Genomic DNA, 21,481 nt, shown 5'->3' with positions numbered 1-21,481 from the left:
CAGAGAGCATGAGCCTAGTAGCATATGGCTCCTGAGGACATAGAGTTCGCACATTTGAGACTGCCAGAGAGCACCCGCAGGGTCCTTCGGGAGGCACGAAGGCCCAGCACACGGAAGTGCTATGTCGCAAAGTGGAAAAGATTCACGATGTGGTGCAGGCGGGAAAGACTTCACAATAAAATGAAGGACTCCACAGTGCTAAAATACCTGACGCACTTACTGGAGAAAAACCTCAGCTCGTCCTCCTTGAGAGTTCACTTGGCAGCTATAGTAGCCTACACAAGGGGTGAGATGGGCAGAAGCTTCTTCACATCACAAGTTGTCAAGAGGTTCCTGGAAGGAGCGAAGAGGATCGCACCACCCAAGCGTGTGCCGCCACAGGCATGGAACTTGAACATAGTCCTAACGGAACTCATGAAGGAGCCCTTTGAACCACTTCACAAGGCCTCCTTACAGATGCTAACTATGAAAACAGCTTTCCTGGTTGCAATAACGTCCTTACGCAGAGTAAGCGAGCTGCAAGCGCTAACGCTACAGGAACCCTACATACAAATACACAATGATAGGGTTGTGATGAGGACCGACCCACACTTCATGCCGAAGGTGGTGTCCAAATTCCACATGAACCAGTCCATACAGATACCGAGTTTTTTCCAAAAACCAACCACTAGCGCAGAGCGAGCTCTGCACACCCTAGACGCCAGAAGGGCGGTCATGCATTACATTGAGAGGACAAAGGGGCACAGGAAAACGAAACAGTTCTTTGTGTCGTTCGCCAACAGTTACATGGGCAAAGCAGTAACCAAGAACACTATTGAACGCTGGATCGCGCAATCAATTCAACTCTGCCATAAAAGGGCAGGACAAGAACTAGCAGAGGGGGCGCGTGCCCACTCCACTAGGAAGAAGGGGGCCACAATAGCCTTCCTGGCCAATACACCCATACAAGACATATGCCTGGCGGCAACATGGGCTTCAGTGCACACATTCACGAAGCACTACTGCGTGGATGTTCAGATGAACAAAGAAGCATAAGTCGGACAAAAGGTGCTCCAGCACATATTCAGAAACCAAAGCTCATCTTCCACCCAGCCGCCACAGAAATGAGAAACCGCTACAAAATCTATGCACAGCATAGTGAATCCAGAAAGATTCACGCTGCAAAACGAATAGCTTCTTACCTGTCGGTGTAGTTTTGCAGCTTGATGATCTTTCTGGATTCACTAGCGAACCCACCCACCTCCGCCAGAAAGATGAGGCTGGAGTGAGAAGAGGTGGTCAAAAAAAAAAAAAAATAAGAGAAGTAAGAGACTTTAGGGACAAAGCGGTAAAATTCTCACCTAAATAGAACATTGCCATTACTTCGGAAACAAAAGAAACACGGAAAAAAGGATCCGAAGATGACGCCCAAGAGTGGGAGCTTCCGCAGGAAGCATGCCGACGTCACCGGAAATGCACCCGAGGAGGTGTGACGCCGACGCCCACAAAGGCTACAAAAAAAAAAGAAAGAAAAGACTACGAATCTGGACCCAACCACAAGACCGCGGAATATGCACAGCATAGTGAATCCAGAAAGATCATCAAGCTGCAAAACTACACCGACAGGTAAGAAACTATTCGATCTACCTGACCAATATAAGGCACAGGCAAACTACCTTATACAAGAAGGAAAGCTAATTTCTAATGGCTCAATCAAATGCGCACTAGATGTAGCAGACACTGCATCTAGAGCTGTAAATACTAGTCTCGAACTTAGGAGACATGTGTGGCTACGCATTTCAGGTTTTAAACAGGAAGTGCAAACTACCATTTTAAATCAACCATTTAATCCAAACCAATTGTTTGGACCAGAAGTAGACACAGCACTTGAAAAGATGAAGGATACAGACACTGCCAAATCTATGGGAGCTTTACAGTCCAGTACAAGCTAAAAGTTCCTTTTGTCGCACCTTCTACAGAGGATGCTCCTAACAAATTGGTGCAGACAATACTACATCCTTCAAATCTAACACACACATCCTCTAACCAGGGATATTTTAGAGGAGGATATAGAAGGAATAACAAAGGAAGAGGTCGGTGTAACAACAATAATCAAACATCTTCCACCACAAAACAGTGACTTCCCCCTGCTCCCCCAACAGCATTCCACTCCTGTGGGGGGCAGATTAACACAATTCGAGCCTGTCTGGAACTCCATCACAACAGACAATTGGGTAAGACAGATTATCCAGTATGGCTACTGCCTATAACTTACAGCAACCCCTCCACACATACCACCCAGGCAGCGTCCAATGTCTACCGAACACCTTACTCTGCTCAATCAAGAAGTTCTGTCACTTCTACAAAAGGATGCTATACAAATAGTTCCTTTACAAGAACAAGGAACAGGGGTTTACTCCCTGTACTTTCTGATTCCCAAGAAGGACGGGACACTAAGACCAATTCTCGACCTCAGGCCCCTCAATCATTACATACAATCAAATCTAGACCTAAAGGATGCCTACTTCCATATTCCTATACATCATGCTCACAGAGTATCTAAGGTTTGTGCTGGAAGGACAACAATATCAGTTCAAAGTCCTTCCATTCGAAGTGACAACGGCACCACGAGTATTCACAAAGTGCCTAGCAGTAGTAGCAGCACATCTCAGGAGACAACCAATACATGTCTTCCCTTATCTAGACGATTGGCTCATAAAGGCCAAGTCATTCAGTCAGTATGTCCAACACACACATCAGACAATTCAAATACTGCACGACTTAGGGTTCACAATCAACTACACCAAGTCGCACCTGCAACCCTCTCCTATACATCAGTGGCTTCAATAAACATGTCTACAGCTCTAGCGTATCCCAGTCCAGCAAGGATACAGAGCATTCAAGCCTTAGTCACAGCCTTTCAACACCAACAATCTCTGCAAGCCATAGTGTTCATGAGACTAATAGGCATGATGGCATCTTGCATCTTCATAGTACCATATGCAAGACTGCAAATGCGTCCGTTACAGGAATGTCTAGCACAGCAGTGCAACCAGGCTCAAGGTCAACTAACACACCTGGTGTTGGTAGACAGCCACACACATCGCTCTCTGCAGTGGTGGAACACCAAAAATTTGACAAAGGGGCGGCCGTTCCTCGAACCTGTTCCACAACTAACTAGTGCTCACAGCAGACGCATCCCTCACAGGATGGGGAGCCCATCTCCTACATCATACAACTCAAGGACAAAGGAATAGTCAACCAAAATTGTTCCATATCAACCATCTAGAGTTGCTAGCAATATTCTTAGCACTCAAAACAAAGCTGTCTTAATCCGGACGGACAACATGATAGCCATGTATTATATACAAAAACAGGGGCGACACTCTCTACAACTATCCCAGCTTGCGCAGTACATTTGGAGACGGGCCATTCCACAAAACATATATCTGTTGGCAGAGCACCTTCCAGGAGTTAACAATCCGATAGCGGATCTGTTGAGTCGGCAGACACATCAAATTCACGAATGGGAACTAAATCCGCAAGTTCTTCAACCATTCTTCCAAAAGTGGGGTCATCCAGACATAGATCTGTTCGCCACACACAAGAACGCAAAATGCCCAACATTCGCCGCCAGGTTTCCACACCAACTGTCCAAGGGCAATGCGATATGGATGAACTGGTCAGATTTGCGTACGCTTTTCCACTTTTCGGCGACTACCACTAGTACCATTAGCAGTACGCAAGCTCAGACAACAGTCTCTCAAATTAATCCTGGTAGCTCCCACATGGTTACGCCAACAGTGGTTCACCACACTGCGAGAACCCTCAAGTTCCACACCAAAAGTTACGACTAACTCCATCTCTGCTAACGCAGAACCATGGAGACATCCAACATCCAGACCCAAATCAACTGAATTTGGCGATCTTGCTCCTGAAGTCAATTTGGTTATCTTAACCTACCACCAGACTGTATGAATATCATTAGAGGCCAGGAGACCTACTACCAGAGCTTGTTATGCTGCTAAATGGAAGAGAGTTGCCATTTATTGAAACAATAACCAAATTGATCCCCTGGATGCTTCCATACAGAATATCATTTGCTACCTTTTACATTTACAAAGGTGTAACTTGACATATTCATCCATACGCCTGCACCTTGCAGCAATTGCTGCATATTACAAAACAGACAATATCTGTCTCTTTTCAGAGTACTTGCAATTAAAGCATTTATGGAAGGATTAAAAAGAATCATCCCACCCAGGTTGCCAACCTTCTCCAGTGTGAAACCTAAACGTTCTTCTTACAAGACTCATGGGACCCCCTTTTGAGTCTTTACATAAATGTGAACTGCAATTCCTCATGTGAAAAACGGCTTTCCTTATTGCAATTACCTCTCTTAGAAGAGTAAGTGAGATACAAGCTTTCACAATACAAGAACAAAGTCTTTTCGAAAAACAAAATAATTTTTTGTCTTTCTCTCCACCTCATAAAGGCAACCCCATCTCTAAAGGTGGAATTGCAAGGTGGATTGTAAAATGCATACAAATATGCTATCAAAAAGCAAAACTTACATTAACAGTTCCTCCTAGAGCGCACTCCACACTCAAACTGGGAGCCTCTTTGGCTTTCTTAGGAAACATCCCCCTAGAGGACATATGCAAGGCAGCAACATGGTTTACAACACACACCTTGACTAGACACTACTGTGTTGATGTGCAAGCCAAACCGCAAGCTGCAGTGGGCCAAGCTGTCCTTAAAACTCTTTCAAACTACTGCAACGGATACAGGTGACCACCGCTAGGGGAGACACTGCTGCACAATCGATGCTAAGTGTAGTATCTGCAGCTCATATGCCTCGAATGGAAAATGCTACTTACCAGTATGCATCTGTTCTTGGCATGTAGAGCTGCAGGTTACTACACGCCCTCCCGCCTCCCTGGGACCTGTATCAGTTCCAGTTTTATCTTACTTAGATGCACACGCAAGGACATCCTTTTCTTTACTTCTAATAACTCCATTTCCCATCATGGCGAAAAACAATCTAAGGATGGAGCCGATGCCCATGCGCACTATTGTCCAAGGGAGGAGTCCCCTATCTCGTGACTTTAGGAAGGTACATCCTGACTATGGTTGCCCCCAACTTTTTGCCCTGTGTTTTAGCTGGTTTTGGACATAGTCGACCTGGGACCCTGCCAATCAGGACCCCGCCAATCAGGACCCCAGGCCTACTGCTCTCTCTGTAAAATGGATTCCATGTACCCTAGGTACATTTCCAATTGGTACTGGGCCACCCTATCAGACCCTGTAACTCAGGGCATGGGTGTACCCAGGGCTGCCAGGGGCTGCAGCATGTATTATGCCACCCCTGGCTGGCCTCCTAAATTTGACACAACTGGCTGCATGACAGCGGGGGCAAAGTCGTGTAATCACCCTTTGCTGTAGGTGTAGTATACCTATACCTAACCCTAAAATGGACACACAGATTCCTATCAGTCACTCCTATGGCAGGCCTTGACAATCCTGAAGGCAGAGTGCTTGGAATCGTGTGAGATGGTGCTCTGGCATGAGCTGAGCCTGTCTGCAGCTTGCGGAATCAAGTCCTAATAGCTGTTCCATTATATCGCATACCATATACTCTTAAGTGAATTATAATCCTCGTGGTTAAATGCTAACTTTGGTATTGCTTTATCAAAACATGTCGAGTAAGGTGTCATACGAATTGGAATACTAACCCCTCGCCAATTCTGGCGACGGGGTTAGCATTCCACCCTTCTAGAGGGACACGACATGTTTGTAACTGTGAACCCCGGTTAAAGTTAACTGAAGCCTCAGCTCCACAAAATGGATGCTGCCACCACAGACACGAGTCTGACCCCCTGCAGCTGGGAGTCCTTCCAGCAAGGGGAGCTTGGACAAAGGGTTTCCTGTCAGGGGCGGTGCTAGCACCGTCCCAGACATGGTTTTGTGTATCCTGGGTAGGCAGGGCTTTACAGGAAGGTGACTGCTGAGTGGCACCCCGGTGCTCACTACGCATAGGCCAGTCTGAACCAGTTCCAGGGGCACACCAGCCCCTGGCCTGGGGAAGTCCGGCATGGCAGAGGGGTGTAACCACCCCCCTCCTAGTCCCACCCATAGGCAGGACCTAGGTACCGGGTCAGCCCCCTTTTTTAGTATAAAGATGGGAGCGGGCCCCCTGTTAAAATTAGATCATCTTTGGAATCAAGACACGACTTTCTGCGAAAGGACTTCACGATTTCTTCATCAAGATTCTCCCTTGTGGCTAAGGAGTAGTCACCCTGCATCCGCAGGCACCATCCTAAAGAACACTGCGGTCTGCTGCAAGTCCTTCATCACGAATCCGACGACCCAGCTCGACGAGACCCGGCTTCCCTGGCACCTCTGACCTCTACTCACCTCTACAGCCAAGCTGAGAACCGTGAGTGCGACGAGACCTCGAGGGACCGACGATCGCCAAGACTGCACGACATCTTTACAACAAGCCCACCGTGTCCTCCACGGGTGAGTGCTTTGGGGTCCGAGAAGCCCCGACCCTGCGCAGCTCCAGCACCCAAGGTCAGCCTCCCTGCATCGCCACGATCTGCGTGGGGCCCTTCTGCTGTTTGCTGTGCACCGCTTTGTTTGGCTACTAGCCGGCTGGCTTGTGGCCTTCTGAACGACGCCCGACGACATCACTGCTGCTGGTCTGGTTGCTCCAGACTGGCCCTTGCTTCCTTCTTTAAGAGAGGCACCCCGGACCCTCCTGGTCCACTCCAGACGCCATTTTAGGTCCACCGCGTGGGCTTGAATTTGCCAAGGCTTTGTTGCCCAATCCTGGGTCCAGCGACGCCGACAGCTTCTATCTTCGTGGGACAGCTCGATCCTCCTTCCTGGTCGCCGACAACGCCTCCTGGTCCGTGAGATCTTCGAGCACAGCGTCACCCACACGCCTTGTCGAGGTGGCTACCATCCGGTGCCCTCCTGGTGCCCACTGACTACTGGCTAGTAGTCTCGAACTTGGTCCCCTCTGCTTTCAGGTGTCCTCTTCCATCGATCCAGGCTTGGATCCACCGAACTTTCTTCACTGGTCGCCTGCCAGCAACTTCTTTCTTCCAGGCTCCTGGTCCGTCTACGAGGATTCCCGACGTCCTTTGAGTCCTATGCAGCTGCAGCCCCTGGGCTAGGTAACTTCGGCATTTCGGTGCCCCAGCATAGCCTCACTATCCAAGGGTCAGAATCCACTTTCGTTTTCCTCCTACCAGGTCGGGTTTGCCCGAGAACACTAACTTTGCAAATTCTAGCTACCATAGACTTTGTCCCGCATCTCGCGTGAGAGTGCACACACTGCACCCGAGTCCCCTAGGCCTCCTATAAGTAATCTGAAGGTTCTATAGTCAAGTCCTAGCGATTCCTAAGCCTATTAGTACTGTACTTACCTGCTAGTAATTTCGCATTCCACTTTTCAAGTATATGGTTTTCCGTGCCCCTCGGGCATTTGTATATACTGTGCTAACTTAAGTATTTTTGTTAGAGTTTTGGTTTGTGCTTAGTACCCTGTCCTCATAAAGAGTACAGGGCTGTTGTGATTCTTAATAAATAACTGTTTATTTTAATAACACTTGTGTGGTGTCCTTTCACTTGGTGTTCAAGGGGTATATGTGGTATAACAGCTGGCTTAACACGCCCTCTCGAGTCTTTAGCCTTAGACTGCTCGTGTCCACGCTACTAGGATAGCTGGTCTATAAGGTTGACTTACAACCAATCATCAATAAGGGGTGCTGGACTGATACATAGTGTTCACTAGAATAGTGAGCACTGCATATCAGGCCACCTTCTCACAGTGACTACAAAGACTTCTTCCAAGACGACAACAACATGCAATCATCTGAGCCCGACACAGGTGGCGATCTAATGCTAAGTGTAGTATCTAAATGCCAAGAACAGATGCATACTGGTAAGTAGCGTTTTCCTTTCTCAATAGGAGTAAATTTAGGTAATTATTTTGCAGAAAGGCCAATAGATTTTGTAAGAACAATAGCTACAGTGGTTGCAATAGGCAACACAATTTCAAACACAATTTAACACTCAATTTGTTTTTCTACATAAATGCAGTTGATTACTTTAAGGCTTACTTTTCTAACCACAGGACTGGATCCTGGATTCAGTCCCGGGACATAAGTTGTAAACAGTTAAGTAATGCGTTTTGGTTACAGTTGTGATTTTTAAAGAATTTGAATGTATTTTCAAAATTGACGCTTAGAAACTTTTCAGAGAACAATAAGCAATGTTATCCTATGGAAGGAAATTCAAGTCACAGGTAAAGTTGCAAAAATCGACACTTCGAAGAAATTTCAGTGAAAACCAGTCGATGTTAGCCTATGGAAGGAAAGTGAGTGATCTACTTTCAGGTGAGTACTTGACTGGTGAGGTTAAGGTTCTGGGCATAGTCTCTGGGGTCTCCTAGGGGCGGAAAGGTACAGTTGTTACACCCTCAGTGGCACAGGGGCAGCCGGGTGCAGAGAGAGCAGGCCCAATGCAATCCAATGGAGGGTAGGGGGCCTTTGGTTGGTGGCTGCAAGCAGGCAGGCCACGCGGCTGTGGGAGCTGAGCTCCTGGTCAATTACTCAGGGCAAGTGGGGAAGTAGGATAGTAGTTGCACTTCCAGCGGAACTCGGGCGGCTGGGTGCAGTGTGCTTTTGAGCCATCGGGCGCTCAATGTTATCCAATAGGAAAGTTATAAAGGGAACAAAGGCTGCAGGCTCGGGGATGGAGATTCTTCAGGTGCGACCACCACTTCGAGAGCTAAGTTGGGTTCTTGGAGAAGAGGCGAGTACCCCAAAGGAGGGCACAAGGGGGGGGCGCAGGGTGCAGGGGTGTCTTTGTGTGTCGAGAAATCTTAACTTCGGGGTGGGGGGCCCTGGTTCTGAGGCTGCAGGTGTAGTCTAGGTTGTCGGAGGGTCTTAGGGCAATGGACTGCGGGTCCCAGTCGCCGGGGGGACGTCCTCATGGTCTTGGATCACTCTGGCACAGGCCCGGCTCGGCGGGTGCAGAGTGGGCTGGATTTGCGGTTTCTGGCTGGCACCAGGGGAATGGATGTTGGAGCAGAGCCTCTGCTCAGGGGAGTCACAATCTTTGAGAGGGTCAAGGCAAGCAGGTCCTCCGGGTTTCCAAGGTTACTGTCCGCAGGAGTCGCTGGGATTTAGCAGGGGCAGGTTCCAGGGTCGACAGGCTGGTATGGCTGGGGCCAAGTCAGTGGGTGTCGTCCTGTTAACAGCTGCATGGCAGGTCTTCTTCTTGATCTTCTTTCTGGTTTTTTTATCGGGATCTGAGGAAGGAAGGTTCAGGGTGCCCCTAAATACTGAATTTAAGGGCATTACAGGTAGGGCAAGGGCAGGAACCAATAGGTCCCTATCCTGGGGCTGGGTACACCCCCTAGCCTGCTCCTCTCCTGTGGGAGGAGGGGCAGGAGCCTAGCTGTAATTGGGCAGGTCTAAACCTGCCAATCATCCCGTCTTAATCGGTGATGCTCATACCAACTCTTCTTTTCCTCCACAAAGAAGTACCATTCCTTATGGCAGACCCATCTGAGGGTTTCCCTGGCAACTGCCTCCTTATCCCATCCCAAGCAATGAACCATCTCTCCTACCCGGACCCCGGAGACCTAAATATTTCCTACCTCCCCCCATATCCATGGCTGTTGACTCTCGCTTACCCCACACCACTATTCCCGCGATCCTAGGGAGAAGCATCAACCCTACCGCCACTGGCTCACCCAAGCCCCCATCCGCAACTCACTGCGACTACCGATCCTTCTACACTTCACTCCTCCATTTCTGTGATCTTGGGTATAAGCCGCACCCCAACCTCCCCTGGATCGGCCAGGCCGACCCCCCCCTGCAATTCACCACCATCCACTAAGGATGCCCCCCTGATACCAATCACAAACCCCTCAAATGCATGCTGATCAACTGTAGGTCTGCTGCACGTCTCTATCGAAATCTCTGAAACTATCCTCAATGAAGCCATCGACATTGCCTTTCTTACGGAAACCTGGCTCAAGGCTCACTCCTCTTCTATTCTTGATGTTCTCTCCCCGGGTTACTCTATCCTCAGAAAAGATAGGCTTGACAAAATCGGGGGTGGCCTAGCCATAATTTATAAAGATGAATTGCCACTCTCTCTTGTTAAGAGTCCTGATCAAGCCTCTTTTGAATATATGATAGCCGAACTTAAAGCTCAGGAGGCCCCTGCTATTATTCTACATAACATTTACCATCCCCCTGGTGACCCGCTGACCTTTGTGGAAGAACTGTCTGACCTACTTTCCCAAGCCTAGATTTCCAACTCCAAAAACATCTTCCTCTGAGACTTCAATATTCACTGGAACAAAAAGACTGATCCTCAATGACCTACTTGACATTACTGACTTGAATCAACTTTGCCATTCCCCAACACATGACAAAGGAGCTTTTCTTGACGCCATCATCACTAGCAAAGATTTGGCTTCCCTTTCGCACATTGTCCCCATTGATTGGTCGGACCATTACCTTATTCTCTTCACGATCAACAGGACACCTCCCCCTACCCCTAAAAACACCAATCATATGAAAATAACCAGAAACCTTCACCTTATTCCTCCAGGTGAACTGGTGACTAAACTTAAAGCTAAACTTCAAATTCCTCCTCCCTCACAAAATACTAACGATCTTACTGATTACTACAACAAATCCATCATCGAGGTCCTTGACCAAATTGACCCAGCCAAATCAAAATCACAAAGAAATATCCCTGCATAATCCTGGTTTAATGCTGATCTCAGCAACTAGAGACGTGCGCTTAGGTTGACAGAACGCACATGGAGACAACATCTCTCCCTCCCAAACCTTGCCCTCCTCAGATCAGCTTGGGGTAGCTACAAAAAAACACATCCACAATGTAAAGGCCTCCTTCTTCCGCTCCCAACTCGACCAAGCTAAGCATAGACCTATGGAACTATTCAACATTATCAAAAACCAAAACGCTCCTGCTCCCCCCAAATTGATTGCCACTAGCAAAAGATGTGAAGAAATTGCAAATTTATTTTCTTATAAAATTTCCTAGATTGATCTTTCCTTTGCGGTTACTCCCCCACCACAGAGCTCCTCACCCCTCCATGTCCTCCCAACCAAATCGCCTTTTTCACCTTCGCCCCCTCCAGACTCTGTTCTTCTCCCGCACACCACCGCCCCCCCTTGAGTCCTCAGCCAAAAAATAACGCATCTTGGCTTCACTTTTGCCCAGTTATCGAACAAGAAGTCCTCAACATTATCTCTAAGCTTAAACCCTCCTCTCATACCTTTTAACCCGCTCCCCGCTACCTAGTCCAAGATTTTAAGTATATAATCTCACCTTATTGGACTTCCATCATCAACTCCTCCTTGGCCTCTGGCTGTGTCCCTGTTTCCCTCCGACTTGGACAAATCTTTCCCATCCTCAAAAATGCTACTGCAGAACCTAACGACCTTAACAATTTGCGCTCAATATCCAACCTGCCTCTTCTTTCCAAGGCCCTCGAAAAATGTGTCTTACGACAACTGGACAAACATATCGACTCATTCAACCTTTTTGATGCATTACAGTCTGGCTTCCGAAAGGGCTGTAGTACAGAAACTGCGATGCTCAACATTGTTGATGATATCCGTCACTCCCTTGACAAGGAGGAGGCTTCCCTTCTCATCCTTCTTGACCTCTCTGCTGCTTTCGATACTTTCAGCCACCTTACTCAACACCCTCAAAGATTGGTTTGGCCTCAATGGTCCTGTTCTCGAATGGTTCACCTTCTTTCAGCACAGAACCCAGCAAATTAAAATCCGCAATTGCCTCTCTAAACCTATGCCCGTCTCCCTGGGTGTACCTCAGGGGTCTATTCCCCCCCCCCCCCTCCCCCCCCACACTCTATTTAACCTGTTCATGGAGCCCCTCACCCTCATACTATAGAAATCTGATATCAACTAACACCTCTATGCAGATGATATCCAACTTTACTATAAAATCAAATCCCATGCCGACATTCTGCACCTAAATGATACCCTGACTAAGATTCAACAATGGTCCCATCACACTCACCTGAAACTCAACTCTAAAAAAAACAAAGTCATTCTCTTCGCCCCCAAAAACAACTGGCTCCCCATTCTACACTGGATCTCGGACCTCAAAGATGTCAACTGCTCCTTGGCCTCCTCGAGCTCAGTCAAATCTCTCGGAATAAGCATTGACCAAAACATCAGCCTTTCTCCCCACATAAACGCAGCCAAAAGCGCCCTCTTTTCCCTACATCACCTCAAGAAAATCAAACCCTTCATTCCTGTGGATGACTTTAAATCTGTTGTCCAATCATTAGTTCTCTCCAGATTAGACTATGGTAACGCCTTGCTCTTCGGAACACCCAAAGTACACCTAGCACCTATAAAGTCTGTCCTGAACCTCGCGGCCAGGCTCATTTCCGATTGCAAGAGGTCCGATCACATCTCCCCCATCCTCAAAGATCACCAATGGCTTCCTATCTATGGCAGATCCCGCTACAAAACCGCGTGCATTACACATAAAGCCTTACATCTTCAAACCCCACTGTATCTCACAAAGACTTCACAAAGAGGGCTGCTCTAGAGAAATGAGGAGTACCAATGTGCTTATACTTGTTTCTCCATTGGTTAATAATAAATTTACCCAATCACGCTCTTTCTCCGGTAATGCGCCTACAATCTGGAACTCTCTCCTCTAAGATCTACGTTGCAACCCTTCATACTTCAGCTTCAAAAGAGATCTCCAGTGACACCTACTCCTCAAATACTGGGGTCCTTAATGCGGTCACCTTACAGTTGTCTCACATCCTGCCCATTATGAGGTTTTCTCACTGCATTATGCTTGTCCTTCTACCCCCTCCTCCCTTCTTCACATAGATCTGCATCCTCCTTCTTCCAGCCCTCATATATTCACTGCATACTCCTCCACGCCACCTCATCCCCCTTCTCCCTCCCTGGCTCCACCCTATCCCCTTACCTCTCCCCACTACCCCCCCCCCCCCCAACCCCCGCACTCCCCCGACAAACCACACTGGCACGGATATCCAGTGCCTGCTTATCGACTAAATGTTACGTCTTATTTCCTTGTCTTTGTATTTATTGTTCAGTACATTTTGCTCATATATTTTGCTTTTCCTCTTTGTACGAATGGAATACTGCATAGTGCGCTCTGATACCCTTGGGTCTAGCCAGCGCTATATAAAACAGTTTAAATAATTAAATAAATACCATATTGGGTATTACCGAAGGTAAGTAACTTGCCCTTTGTAAATTAACATTCTTTTTAATCTGGAAGAAACTGAAGATGGGTGATAACACTTGATCTAATTTTTTCATGTGTACTTAATAACACCTTTTCATATTTTGTTGAAAAAAAAGTCTTGTGTACTATATTGACTTGCGCACTAGAGAAATGACAGAAGGTAAACTACCATTGTACCTGCCTCGTTAACTACTGTTGCCGGTCCCCTTTACATAAACCATTTGGTAAGCCAGTAACAAAAGGCTGTCAAGCTCTGGAAAAATATATTCTCTTAAATAGTTTTTCTGTAGTTGGTGGTAGCTCATTGTATATTCACATTAAGTTTAACCATTTAGAGCAATGTGGTTAAAAAAAAAAGTTTACTTTTTTCTGACCTTTGTTTCTAGATGAGAAAATGGGTAGAGTAGTTTGAGGCCTACATTTATCTCTTGCTAGTAAGGGAAATTGATTGTGCGTATCCAGGTTATTGAACCTGTACTTTTTTCAGCCATGTTTCATGGACCTTTTAAAGCTTGTGCGTGATCCATTTATCAGTGTTCAAGTTTTATTCTCCAAAAAGTAGCACTTTGGAGTGCATGAAAAATTGAATCGGCCTGTCATTTATTCAATTGGTCATTTGTCTATTTAACAAAACTAGTTAGACAAAAGTATAGTGAGGAGGTGGAGCACTGATTCCAAACTTGCTAAGAGTGTTCTCTGCTTGATATGCTTCTGAATGTGGTTGACTTGAAACTAATTATTCTATATTATGTCTTTTACCTTCAGCAAGAAAAGGAGGAGCAGCGTCAACTGGCAGTCACTTCTTACTTGAAAAGCTCACGAAAGGAGCACCAACGCATCCTTGCTCGTCGACAGACCATCGAGGAACGCAAGGAGCGCTTGGAGAACTTGAACATCCAGCGTGAGAAGGAGGAGCTTGAGCAGCGTGAAGCGGAGCAATTAAAGGTGCGAAAGGCCGAGGAAGAGCGACTCCGCCAGGAGGCCAAGGAGCGGGAGAAGGAACGCATCCTGCAGGAGCATGAGCAGATCAAGAAGAAAACCGTGCGTGAGCGGTTGGAGCAGATTAAAAAGACTGAACTGGGAGCCAAAGCCTTCAAGGACATAGATATTGAGGTACGTTGCTTTTGGACAAGCTCCTTTTATGATTAGCGCATTGTTTACACACAACATTAGAATAGTCTGCGAGTGTGATTTTAAATGTCTGGAGCTTGGTTTAAAATATGTAAGAAAAATAACTCCATAGATTATGAAGCATGTCAGTTAGTGAGCCAAAAATTAGAAAATAGTTGATCCGAGGATTCCCTAGTCAATCCCGAAAAACGGAATTCTCCAAGGACAGGATCACCACGCTCATAGATTGGATAGTGGGCTAAACTTCTGAGTTTTGCTGAGAACCACTGAGGTTTTCTGTTAATTCTGCATGAAAGCTCCATCTCCTACAGGCTGCAGTGGCCTTTAGACCTATGTAGGTCTGGATTGACTGCAAAGATGTTGTTAGACTTTACATTGTCAACAAAAAGACATTTAAGCAGCAGCACTACTGAAAGAGGGGCTTTGACTCTGCCCATGCTGTTTCACTAGAGTATAATATATGTTTTTAATAGACACTTTCTTGGTGTCTGAAAGTGCCCCTTTTTGTCATGGTCAACCCCACTTTATGCCACTGGTACTGACATTTTTGGACTGATCTGCACTAGGTCCCTGCTAACCAAGTAAAAATGGTCTAATTGTCATGCAGTTGGCTCACACTATTTCACCCCTGTAAGTCCCTAGTTAGTGGTACCTAGGGCATGGGTACCAGAAAGGGCCCATAAGGGTTGCAGCATGTAGTATTCCACCCTAAGGTGACCTCATACAAATTGGATGTAGCCTGCCATTGCAGACACTGTCATGGTGCAAAGCATGATTGAAAACACAACATGGCACACTCTCTGCGTGCCGTGCCAAAGTCTCTGTTACCCCTACAGGTGGCCTTGTAGTTCTAGGACAGTGTGCATTATATTGCATGTGAGGGCACATCTACATGAGCAGATATACCCCTTGTAAGAAGCTAGCTCTGTATATACTGTACCAAAGTAAGGTATTGTGTGCAGAGTCCAGGGGATCCCAGAGGTATAGCAGAGGCTAAATTAGATAATCACTAACCGCTCTCTTGTCAGCAGTGTGGGCGAGCAGTTAGGCTTATCAGGAGAGTGAGTTAAGCATTTATTGTATTCACTCAATCAAGGATTGATTACATACACACAGTCAGAGCCAATTGGTCTAAAACAATAGGGTAAGTATAAAAAGGTATACTTATTATGTTATTTCTAGAACCAAGCAGGACTTGGTGCAGGTAGGTAAAATGTACTTTCAATTGTAAAACTTTGCACAGAAATGCAATTGGGAATGGATTTGCAATAGTTATAGGTTTGTATTGTCTTGTGAAATAGTTTAATTACATAGAAATTACTTTTGATTACTTCTGTGTTACTTTTGGATTACATAGACTACCCGGGTGATATGCCTCTATATATCACTGTGGATCCTACAATACAAAGGAAAGTAAGACTTTTTTAAGGTTTGCATTAGTTACTTTTATTTCATACAAAAGTTCACCTCGACAACATTTTTAGGGAAAAACAATCACAGCTTTGGTTCCTATGGGAAAAAGTGTTGAGGTTTTAAGTAAATGACTTGCAAGTATGACTTTTGGGTGTTAGGACCATGTTCCCCCTAGGTCCAGTTAGGCACTCAAATTGCACCACCAGCTGCACTGGGGCATCTGGGTGCCGAGTACAGGGACTCGGTTTTAGCCGATGGGGCTAATGGGGCCTTTGGTCAGGGAAAGCTTACAAGCAAGCCACTCTGGTGTGGGAGCAAAGCTCCTGGTATTAAGATCAGTTCTACAGGGGCCAACAGCCAGAACAGGAGCTGCAGCACCAGTGGCTCGAAGGCCTCGGGATGCAGAGTGCCAAGAAGATGTCGGGAGCCCAGTGATTCTCCATGAAGATTTCCGGTTTTGAAAAGATGCTCAAGGCTCGGTCAGGGAGGCTACCTGAAGGCGACCACCGGCTGGATATGTGAGTTGGGTTCTTGGAGGATGCCTGGACACAGTTGATAGGGCCACCCAAGTCCATGGGGCGTCTGGTGCAGGGGTGTCTTTTGGCATTGGGCGTTCTTACCAGCTCCAGTCACGGGGTACCCTTCAGTTTGAGGCTGATGGCGTCTGCTTGAAGCTTGAGGGAGGTCGGGGATCACCCAATCCCAGGTCTGGATCGCTGGGGCGACCACCTAGTGGGGTTGGGGCCACTCTGACTGCGGGAGTCTGGTGCAGCGTAGTGCAGAATCGCGGAGCAGCCTGGACCTGGATTCTGTGGTTGAAGTCTACCATTTACCAGGGGCTGACATGTGGCCAGAGATGTCAGTTGGTTTTAGGCTTCAATGTAGTTTTGGGGAAAGAACATAGGCCCTGGGTACCTGATTAGCAGCAGCCCAGACCTCTCAGTCAAATCACATCAGCAATTCAGCAAAAAGTGGGGGCAACCATGCAGAAAGAGGGCACTTTCTCACACCTACCTTTTTGGTTCCACTGAACTCTGTGTGCACACTATACCTCTCTTTGGTATAGTATATACAGAGCCGGCTTCCTACAACCTTTCGATAAACGGCATCTCTTTTGACCTGTAGTAGATACATCCTTAAAGATGAAAAGGGATACAAAAGTAGCCAAATCTATGGGAGCCCTATAGCCTCCTTCTAATCGTGGCTCCTTTCTTCGCTCCTTCTATCGTGGGAGGTCCAAAACCATCTCTTCACAAACTACTGCTGCAACTACAAGGGCAACAATCAATCCTCCTCCTCCGGAGGCTTCTTTAGAGGAGGGTACAGAGGTAACAATGGCATGGGTAGAGGCTCTACAACACTTACCTCCCCCTCTCCTAGCAAACAGTGACTTGCCTACACTTCTCCCTGACCATTTAACACCTGTCGGAGAACGTCTTTTACAATTCCTCCCTATCTGGCAATCCATAACTATAGACAAATGGGGGCTCGGAATTATCCAACATGGTTATTGTTTTGAGCTTACCACCAATCCTCCAAACATTCAGTCCGTTGTCACAAAATGACACCAGAACACATACATCTACTTCAGGAAGAGGTCCTGTCACTCCTGTCCAAAGGAGCCATAGAACCTGTGCCAGTACAACCATCAAGGAACAGTGTGTACTCATGTACTTTCTCATCCCCAAAAAGGACCGCTCCCTCAGACCTATTCTAGACCTCCGAGAACTAAACCTCCACATACTGTCAGAGCATTTTCACATGGTAACACTTCAACAAGTGCTCCCACTTTTACAACAGGGCGATTTTGTGTCTACTCTAGACTTAAAACGCTTATTTCCACAATCCAATTCAGCCAGCTCATCGCAAATACCTCAGATTCATGATAGCGGGTCATCATTACCAATTCAAAGTATTTCCGTTTGGAGTCACCACTGCTCCCAGAGTATTTACTAAATGTCTGGCAGTAGTCGCAGCACATCTAAGAAGACACATTCATTTCTTCCCATACGTGGACGACTGGCTCATCAAAGCAGCAATTACCAAGTGTGTCTCTACCACACTCAAACTACTATTCACTTACTTCACCAACTAAGGTTTACAGTAAATGCTTTAAAGTCCCATCTACAGCCTTCCAACGCACTCCTATATCTAGGAGCCCCGATAGACACTCAAAGTTCTAGCATCTCCCAATGCAACCAGGATTCACAATATTCAGTCAATTCTCACTCCATTTCAGCCCAACCAGTCATTACAAGCAAAACTATTCATGCAACTGCTAAGAATGATGGCGTCTTGCATTTTAAATTGTTCCCCACGCAAGACTTCTCATGCGTCTCTCTTCACGAATGCTTAGGGAGTCCGTGGAACCTATCGCAGTGTCAGTTAACCGATCTAGTGTTGGTAGATGTACGCACACATTACTCTCTGCAGTGGTGGAACCCTCAAAATGTATCCAAAGGATGGCCCTTTCTCGACCCTGTTCCACAGACAGTGCTAATAGCAGACGCTTCGCTCACAGGTTGGGGCGCTCTCCTACAAACTCACACAGTCCAAGGATTGTATCATACAATACAAGAGCCTCCATAAGAAATCACCTAGAGCTACTAGCAGTTACTATCGCTCAAAGCCTTTTAACCTCACCTAACAGGCAAACCGGCCCTAGTCTGCACAGACCACATGACAGCTATGTATTATATACAAAAAGAGTAAACCATCAGATTGTAGACCTTCTCAGCAGACTGAGGCAGCAAATCCATGAGTGGGAACCTCATCCCTAGGTTCTTCTTACCTACTTTCAGGAATGGGGATTTCAACACAGAGACCTGTTTGCCACAGCTCAAAACGCAAAATGCCAAAGCTTTGCCTCCAGGTTCCCACATCAGCTCTTCAAAGGCAATTCCCTACGGATGAACATGTCAGGGATATTTGCTTACGTTTTCCGCCTCTCCCCCTCATTCCGCTGGTAGTTTGGAAGCTCAGACAAACGTCCCTCTAACGGATTCTCATAGCTCCCACATGGGCACGCCAACCTTGGTTCACCACCCTGTTAGAGCTCTCAGTAGTTCCACATCAAAAGCTGCATCTCAACTCTCGTCTTCTCAAGCAGAACCATGGAGAAATCAGGCATCCAAATCCCAAGGAACTCGACCTGGTGATTTGGCTCCTAAGGTCATACATAGTTTGATTATTTACAATTACCACCCGACTGTATGAACATCCTAAAACAAGCTAGGAGACGTACTACTAGGGCATGTTATGCAGCAAAGTGGAAAAGATTTGTTATATACTGTAACAATATTAATCCCCTTGATGCTTCAGTGCAAAACATACGGTTATCTTTTACGCTTACAACAATCTAGATTGGCCTACACATTCATTTGATTGTGTCTAGCAGTGATAGCTGCATACTTACACAACCAACAACACCAGTCTTTAGTCAGGGTACCAGTGATTAAAGCTTTTATGGAAGGACTAAAAAGAGTAATACCACCAAGAGCTCCATCTGCACCAGTATGGAACTTGAACATAGTCCTCACCAGGAAATTGCTTTTCTTATTGCAATCACTTCCTTAAGGAGGGTTGGTGAACTCCAGGCACTAACTACACAAGATCCTTTCTTTCAGCTTCACAGACAGTGATTCTTTGAACCAATCCCACATTTCTTCCTAAAGTAGTTTCCGCTTTTCACATCAATCTCTTGAATTACCTGTGTTTTTTCCTTAACCTGATTCTGTCGCGGAACGAGCTCTACACACACTGGGTGTTAGAAGAGCTCTACAATATTATATAGAAAGAACTAAGCATTTTTGTAACACAAAACAGCTCTTTGTTGCTTTTTTGCCACCACACAAGGGCAATCCCATTTCTAAATTTAGCATTTTAAGATAGATCGTGAAATGTATCCAAACTTGTTATTTGAAAGCAAAAATAACCTTGCCAATACCCCCTAGAGCGCACTCCACCTGCAAAATAGGGGCTAGTATGGCTTTTTTAGGGAATATTCCCCTAGTTGACATCTGTAAGGCATCAACATGGTCTACACCGCACACATGCACCAAACACTATTGTGTAGATGTTAGGGAGACAACAATTTAATCTAGGCCAGGCAGTACTTAAAACACTTTCAAATAGCTACAGGTCAGCCTCTTCTTTGGGAGTTACTGCTGTATAGTCTATGCAAAGCATGTGATCTACAGCACACATGCCTCGAATGGATAATGTTACTTAGCCAGTAATAATCTGTTCTTGCCATGTTGTGCTGTAGATTCACATGCACCCTCCTGCCTCCCCGGATACCTATACCTTTTGCAGTTGTCTTACTTTACATACATATGGATGGCCATCTCTGTTCTACCTTTACTAACTCCATTCTCACCCTCTGCGAGAAAACAATCTAACAATGAAGTTGATGCCCATGCACACTTTCACTGAAAGGAGGAGTCACCTTCCTCGTGACTGGAAATACTTCTTCGAAGAAACAGCTTGCAAACATCGGACCCAACACTAGATGGCAGGAATATGCAAAGCATGTGAATCTACAGCTCTACATGCCAAGAACAGATGTTTACTGGCTAAGTAACATTATCCTTTTTGTGATCTGACAGTAAAAACGTGAACCAATCCTTTTTACTGTGGGTGGGTAGCTGGCTCTCTATATAGTGTACCAAAACGAGGTATACTGTGCGGAGTCCAGGCAACCCTTATTGGTTTACAGTGGGTAAGTCCAAATACTCTTTTATGGTAGCTTGGGCAAACAGTTTAAGCTTATTAGAGGGTACTGCCAAGCATTTGTTGTCCTCACAGAGGCACTAAATGACACACACTCAAGAATAAATCTGAGACCAGTTTAGGAAAATAAGTATTTTATAATGTAGATTTTGATACCAAGGACTTTGTTATCAAGTAAGTATTTTGTTGAATATTGATTTTACAGGTATGAAAAATGTTCACTTAAATGCGTCTTTACGCAGCAATGCTTTCCTATGGGGAAAAGGGGCAGATGTTGCGTACAGTTATTTACTGTCTGCTTCTGGGGTTCTCCTTCTGGACTTAGGGTCGTAGGGGGTCCAGTGGAGTAACTCCTTAACTCTAGGGGAAATTGCTGGGAATTTGTGAAGGGCTCTTAATCTACCGGGATTCTTGTCAGATGCTCAGCTGCAGGACAATTCAATTTATCCCGATTGTCAAGACTGGTGCATGGAGGCAGAATTTGGTGCCAAAAGTCCACAGCAGTCTTCAGTTCTCGCTGCTCTTCTTTGTCCTCTTTTTTTTTTTTGGATCCATCGAAATCTAAGGTTCGAGGCATGTGGGCTGCTGAATTCATATCTGTGCATAGATCGCCGCCTAGTGTTGGGTCCGGACGATTGCACATTGTTGTCCTGGAAGAGTCTTCGAAGTATCACGAGATAGGTGGCTCCTCCCCCGGACTACAGTGCGCATGGGCATCCTCTCCATCCTCAGATTGTTTTTTTCCGCCATTGGGTTCGGATGTACTTTTCTTACTCCAGTTCGGAAACTTTCTAAAGGCCAAAAGGGCTTCGGGGTCGTCTGTATTGTTTCGATCGGTGCAGAGTTCTTGTTCCAGTTTTCTTGAGCAGGACGTCTAAGAGCCGCGTGGCCTTTTCAACACCGG

General features: G+C 46.2%; 1 protein-coding gene across 2 annotated transcripts in view; it reads left to right on the top strand.

Moving 5' to 3' along the window:
* The window catches only part of EIF3A (eukaryotic translation initiation factor 3 subunit A), a 771,171-nt gene that overhangs the window by 308,789 nt on the left and 440,901 nt on the right, over positions 1-21,481 (top strand). For both annotated transcript variants that reach the window (XM_086922925.1, XM_086922923.1), the window contains exon 12: positions 14,068-14,415. In XM_086922925.1, coding sequence (XP_086779051.1) covers positions 14,068-14,415 — 348 coding nt within the window. The remainder of the gene's footprint in view (positions 1-14,067; positions 14,416-21,481) is intronic.

This window comes from Lissotriton vulgaris, chromosome 5 (genome assembly GCF_964263255.1).
Source record: "Lissotriton vulgaris chromosome 5, aLisVul1.2, whole genome shotgun sequence".
Taxonomy (NCBI): domain Eukaryota; kingdom Metazoa; phylum Chordata; class Amphibia; order Caudata; family Salamandridae; genus Lissotriton; species Lissotriton vulgaris.
Note: the sequence above shows the minus strand (reverse complement) of the source record. Positions and strands in the feature narration are given on the sequence as shown.